Source organism: Heloderma suspectum, chromosome Z (assembly GCF_057233095.1).
Source record: "Heloderma suspectum isolate Gila_16-S chromosome Z, 16-S_ref, whole genome shotgun sequence".
NCBI classification, from domain to species: Eukaryota; Metazoa; Chordata; class Lepidosauria; order Squamata; family Helodermatidae; genus Heloderma; species Heloderma suspectum.
This window is the reverse complement of record NC_139476.1, coordinates 18,089,681-18,095,925: the sequence shown is the minus strand read 5'-3', so window position 1 is coordinate 18,095,925 and position 6,245 is coordinate 18,089,681. Positions and strand designations below refer to the sequence as shown.

Here is a 6,245-nt window from a genome sequence, read left to right as displayed (position 1 = left end):
TGTCGATGTTCAATCTTGCCATCTCATGTTTGACCACCTCCAGCTTACCTTGATTCATTGATCTGACATTCCAGGTTCCTACACAATATTGTTCTTTACAGCATCGGACTTTCTTTTCACCACTAGACACATCCACAGCTGAGTGTCCTTTCGGCTTTGGCCCAGCCGCTTCACTCTTTCTGGCGCTACTTGGAAATTCCCTCTGCTCTTCCCCAGTAGTATATTGGACACCTTCCGACCTGAGGGGCTCATCTTCCGGCATCATATCTTTTAGCCTTGTGATAGGTTCCATGGGGTTTTCTTGGCAGGAATACTGGAGTGGGTTGCCATTTCCTTCTCCAGTGGACCACATTTTGTCAGAACTCTCTGCCATGACCTGTCCATCTTGGGTGGCCCTGCATGGCAAAACTTATGGCTTCACTGAGTTACGCAAGCCCCTTCGCCACAACAAGGCAGTGATCCATGAAGGGGATGATATTCATATCACCCTAATAAAATCCCTAAATGGTTATCAGGAACTAGAAACTAAGTCCTGCGAGGAAAGATGGCAGGAACTAGATATGTTTAGCCTTGAGAAGACAAGACCGAGGGGGATAGAATAGGACTTCTCAAGCACCTAAAGGGTTGTCCCACAGAAAAGGGCCACAACCTGTTCTCTATCATCCAAGGCTGTAGAATGTGAGATAACAGGGTTAAATCCCAGGAAGGCAGATTTTGGTAGAACATCAGGGAAAATCTCCTAACTGTCATTGCAGTCAGACCAGGGGGGTGGCTGCGCCAGGATCCATCCTGCCTCTGTCGGCTGTCAGGGAAGCCCTTGATAACCACCACAGGCAGAAGGGGCCTCGGTGGCATCCCAGAGCTCTAGCACAAAGCACAAGGGCTTGACTGCCAGAGTCCCTGGCACGGAGGAGGGGCAGCTTGCACAGCTCGGTGGGTGGGCGGGGGCGCTCAGGGAGACTCACCAAGAGGCTCTGGGCCATGCAGCAGAGGGATGGCAGGTCTTCAAGCTCTCCCACACCCTGGATGGAGATGGGTCTGTAGGGATGGACGAAAGTCCCTTACCTCGTCCCGCAGCTTTTTTCAGGGTGGGGGGGAGGCACTTCGGTTCTCCCCCTGAAAATTCTTGGTGGGTGGGGAGGCGTCCCGCTGCTCCCCGCCGAAATTCAGGCCAGGGGGGAGGCGCCCCATCCCTCCCTGCAGAAGTTCTGGCCGGGGGGAAGCGCCCCGTCTCCCCGGCCGCAAAAGAAAAAAATAAAGTGTAAACCCCCCCACACACACACACATGATAGGCTACGTAACGATTTATGTAGCCTATCACGGCTAGATTTTCAAAGTCAGCCGTTATAGGCTACGTAAATCGTTACGTAGCCTATCACGTGTGGGTTTTTTTTTAATACTTCACGGGGAAATGGCGACCGGCCGCCACCGCAACGCCCGTCGAAACGCCGCCGGGACCCGACGCCGAGAGGGACATTCGCACGAGGTAAGTCCCATCCCGGGGGGGGGGGCAGGGGGGGCGGAGAATTTCACCACTAATTTTGGGGGCCCCGAATGTGTTGGCATTCGGCCTCCTGGAGATTCGTGGAGAAATTCTCTGCCATCCCTATGGGTCTGTCCATCCATAGTCAGGGATGCTTTAAACTGGATTCCTGCGCTGAGCAGGGGGCTGGAATACGTGGTCTAAATGGCCTTGTCCATGATTTTAAGGTTCTATGTACTGGGACACATTTCCATACAAAAAAGCTTTTGTTTTGGCCAATTGTGTTGGGGTTACCTCCATGGCAGCCCTGACTGTTGGGGTGATGGCCTTGAAGTCACCACACAGCTTCAACTCACTCTAAAAAACCTATTTTTGAAATCTTCCTTTGGGATAACACTTCATGAAACTGATAAAGTTGGCTGTAAGAGTCCATGAATGTTTATGCCATAGAAAAGCTGTTAGTCTTTAAAGTGCCAGAAACAAACCCTATTGTTTTTGCTGCAACAGACTAATGGGGCTTCCCCTCTGGAAATTCCCCCCTTCAGCTTGGTTTCTGCTTGCTCAAACCTATTGAGAAAGAGAAAAGGATATTTCCTTCCTTCTACTGGATTGATCCCAATGAAGTTCCCCAGCTTAGTCCGGCTGCTCCTGCGTTTCCACTGGAACTGGAGCGGGCTGGTTTCCTACAGTGATGACAGTGGTGAACATTTCATCCAGACACTGACCCCAATGCTCAAGCAGAAGGACATCTGTGTGGTCTTCACCAGAATGCTGGAGCCCTCTGACAAGGTCTTAAAGACCGAAAAATGACTTTTTGGTATGTATATTCCTAGTTCTTGGCTTGAGTCCTCAGTTATTATTCTCTTTGGGAACTTTGAAGTGATATCATTGTTTCGTCATCTCCAAATGGCCAACACCTCATTAAGGAAGGTTTGGATCGTGACATCCCGTTGGGATATTGCTGCGACGGGATCCCAAGTCAGCTGGAAACAGCTAAAAGCCTTCCATGGCGCTTTGCACTTCAGGGTCCACAGAAGGGCTGTGCCGGGATTCAAGCATTTTCTCCAGGCTTTAGATCCACTCCAACCGCAAGGAGACGTCTTTCTCCATGAGTGGTGGGAATTGGCATTTGACTGTCAGTTTCTGAAGCCAGGCCAAAACTCTCAAGGGGGAGTGAGAACCTGTACTGGGAAGGAGAAGCTAGAGGACCTGCCGGGCCCATCGTTCGAAATGAGCATGACCAGTCGCAGCTACAGCGTCTACAATGCCGTCTATTTCGTGGCACACGCATTACATGCTGTGTACGTATCGGGAACCAAGCGTGCAATGACGGGGGAAGCCAAGAGGCTTCTGAAGTTCCAACCGTTGCAGGTACTGTTCTCATTAAGATTTGACAGTGCTCTGAAAAGTGCCTTGGAGACATTTTAAGGGTCAGATCCTGGAACCAAAGAGAGAGTCTTAGATAGGGATGGCAGAGAATTCCGCCACAAATTTCAGTGAGGCCGAATGCACCCGAAATCCGTGGCGGAATGGCCTGCCACCCCCCTGCCCTCCCGTGGATTCCCCCCGGGACGAGACTTACCTGAGGCGGATGTTCCGGACGGCAGCGGCTCCAGCGGCGGCTCCAGCGGCGACAGGTGGTCTTTCGACCGGCTGCTGCGGCTGCCATTTGCATTCTGGTCTTTGCCGTGATAGGCTACGTAAGCCTTTACGTAGCCCATCACGGCAAGCCAATAATAATAATTTAAAAAATGGTGTATGCAAATGGCAGCGGCTATGGCCGCTGCCATTTGCGTTCCTTTTTTTCTGCCGTTTTAGTCTACGTAAATATTTACGTACACTAAAACGGTGAATAAAAAAGGAGCGCAAATAGCGCCCACTATGCTATTTGCATTCCCCTTTTTTTTCGCCGTAATAGTCTACGTAAATATTTACGTAGACTGAAACGGTGAAAAATAAGGAACACAAATGACGGCCGCTATAGCTGCTGCCATTTGCATATGTCGGTTTTTTTTACCCAGCCGTGATAGGCTACGTAAAGACTTACGTAGGCTATCACGGCTCCCTGGCTGGATGCAAATGGCGGCCGCTACGGCGGCCACCACTTGCATCCGCACTAGCCAGTCTGCGGCCAGAAATCCGGCTGCGGACAGCCCTGGCTGGCTGCTCCGCGGAGCCACTGCGGAGCCACCGCAGAGCAGAGCCGGCCGTCGAGGATTCTGGGGGTGAGGACCCGATCACCTCCCCACCGTTGAGGATTCCGGGGGGAGGGACGGAGCGCCTCTCCCCCCCACAAACACAATCCATGAAAAGGTAAGTGACTTTCATACAGCCCTAGTCTTAGAGAAGGGCTATTCCTCCATTCCAAAGACCCCAAGAAAGACATTCCCCATGGAAATTCTTCCATAACCGTGAATTCCCTGAAGGGATAAGAGAAAGTTAGTAAAGAGTCACGGATACTTACAGTGCTTCTCTATTCCTTATGTATTCACAACTATGGGTGATAAGAGGGAGGAATCAAGGGAACCCCACAACACAGTCCTAGATGATGGAACAGGGGAGAATTTTCTTCCAATGGTTAATGCCCAAAGAAGAAGCATCTTAGGCTTTCAATGAAACCAGGGGTGGGCAACGTTGGGAGGACTGGGGGCCTTTTTTGACACCAGAGCCCCAGCAGGATGCACCGCCCCACCCTCTGTGGGTGCTGAAAAATAGTAATTGTAACAGTAATGCAAGATGACCCCCGCAGTGTCTATGGAGCGTTAAAAAAAGCTATTTTTGGCCCCTTTGGCGCTCTGTAGCCACTACAGGCGGATGGCCGTGAATTTCTCCCTGAATCTCGGGGAGGCCAAATGCCAACGCATTCAGCCCCCCGAAATTGACGGTGAAATTCTCTGCCCCCCCGCCCCCCCCAGATGGGACTTACCTCCTGTGAATGTCCCTCCTGGTGGCGTTTCGGCGGCGTTTCGTCAGGGGTAAGGGTGGAGGCCGATCTTCCGACCGGCTGCTGCCGCCGCCATTACAAAATAAAGTAAAAAAACAAACAAACCCTGTGATAGGCTATGTAACAATTAACGTAGCCTATCACGGCTAGATTTCCAAAGTCAGCCGTGATAGGCTACGTTAATCGTTACGTAGCCTATCACGGGTGACTTTGAAAAAAAAAAGTGTGTACGTAAATGGCGGCGCCCATGGGCGCCGCCATTTGCGTACGTGCTTTTTTTAAAAAGTCACCCGTGATAGGCTACGTAACGATTAACGTAGCCTATCACGACTGACTTTGGAAATCTAGCCGTGATAGGCTACATTAATTGTTACGTAGCCTATCACGGGGTTGTTTTTTTCACTTTTTCTTTAGCGGCCGGGGAGACAGGGCGCTTCTCCCCGGCCTGAATTTCGGCTGGGCGAGGCGGGGCGCCTCCCCCCCCACCATGAACTTCGGGGGGAGAACCGAAGCGCCTCCCCCCCACCGCGAAGCAAGCTGCAGGACCAGGTAAGTCCCTTTTGTACATCACTACCTGAGGCAACTACTCCCCCACCGCCGCAAATATATATATGTATATAACTGAATTAGGTGTGTGGTGGGGGCCGCATGTCGTTCATGTGTTGCCCACCCTTGAAATAAACAATGGAGTAAAGATGAACGCCATCTCCTTCCTTGAGGACCATCATAGCACGGTAGAAGATCGGAGACTCCACTCACAGCCACAACCCATCACCCTGTTTGCTCAGCTTCTCTTTCATTTCAGGGTCTTGCTTCCTTGAGGAACGTCCGGTTCAACAACAGTGTTGGAGATGAAGTCTCTCTCACTGGACCTGGCAAGAGATATGATATCCTGAACTGGATCTTCTTCCCAAACGGGTCTCTGGATCCTGTGGAAGTTGGATGGATAGACCCAGGGGCTCCCCCAGGCCAAGACTTCAGCATTCACTCAGGATCAATCGTGTGGGCTACAGAGGTGGGGTTGAAATGAATGTTCTGGGGTGATGGGAGGACTACAGAAAGTTGCAGTTCTGTCTCTCGAGAACGGAAGATGTCTCTCTAGGTCAACCCAAATCTAGCCAACTGAGTCCAGGGAGGGGCTGTTGCCCTGTAGTAAAACACTTGCTTTGCATGCAAGAACTCCCATGTTCAGTACCTGCAATCTCTAGCTGGGTTGGGAATTGATCTGGCACTAGCTTCCTTTGTTCCTATCTAATCTGCCTTCTATTCAAAACTACGGTCCCACAGCTTGAATGGACTGGATGAGGGCAAATAAACTGTAAATGTTAGCTCAGTCAAGACAAAACGGAGATACGACTGGCAGGTGGTTTATCTGTGTTCAACATTTTCTGGAAGAGGTTGCGCTCCCCCCAAAGGATCGCGTTCGTAGCTTGGGGGTGCTTCAAGATCCAGCTTTGTCCCTCAAAGCAAATGTGTCCTCTAGAGAATGAAGCACCTTTTTCCAGTGCAGGGTGGTAGGCCAGCTACTGCCCTATCTGCGCAGAAACAGCCTGGCTCCGGTGCTCCGACAACCTTCCAGTTAGGTTACTGCAGTGAGTCCTATGTGCGCTTCCCTTGAGGAACTTCAGTTAGTACAGCATATGGCAGCTGGGGTGCTGACCGTAACTGGGCATTATGAACATATTATGCCAGCATAGGACTATCTTATCTTCACTATCCTTTTCCCCACTGGTGCTATTTGTTTCTGCGCCCAATTTCTGCTGTTGGTGTTAATCGGAAAAGCCCTTTATGGCCTGGATCCACAGTACCTAAAGGAAC

General features: G+C 51.0%; 1 protein-coding gene across 1 annotated transcript; it reads left to right on the top strand.

The window, feature by feature from the left end:
* Positions 1-1,403: 1,403 nt before the first annotated feature.
* Positions 1,404-5,775, top strand: LOC146333816 (extracellular calcium-sensing receptor-like). The gene is made up of 3 exons (XM_084826293.1): positions 1,404-1,486; positions 2,029-2,854; positions 5,233-5,775. Exons 2-3 carry the CDS (start codon positions 2,303-2,305, stop codon positions 5,455-5,457), a joined length of 777 nt encoding a protein of 258 aa, XP_084682419.1. The 5' UTR covers positions 1,404-1,486; positions 2,029-2,302; the 3' UTR covers positions 5,458-5,775.
* The last annotated feature ends 470 nt before the right edge of the window (positions 5,776-6,245 follow it).

What these genes read in the sequence shown, in the direction of transcription:
- LOC146333816 (XM_084826293.1), top strand. Translation starts at nt 2,303, where the DNA reads ATGTATATTCCTAGTTCTTGGCTTGAGTCCTCAGTTATTATTCTCTTT. An exon ending in TGAAGTTCCAACCGTTGCAG is followed by an intron (nt 2,855 to 5,232) that starts GTACTGTTCTCA and finishes CTTTCATTTCAG; the next exon opens with GGTCTTGCTTCCTTGAGGAA.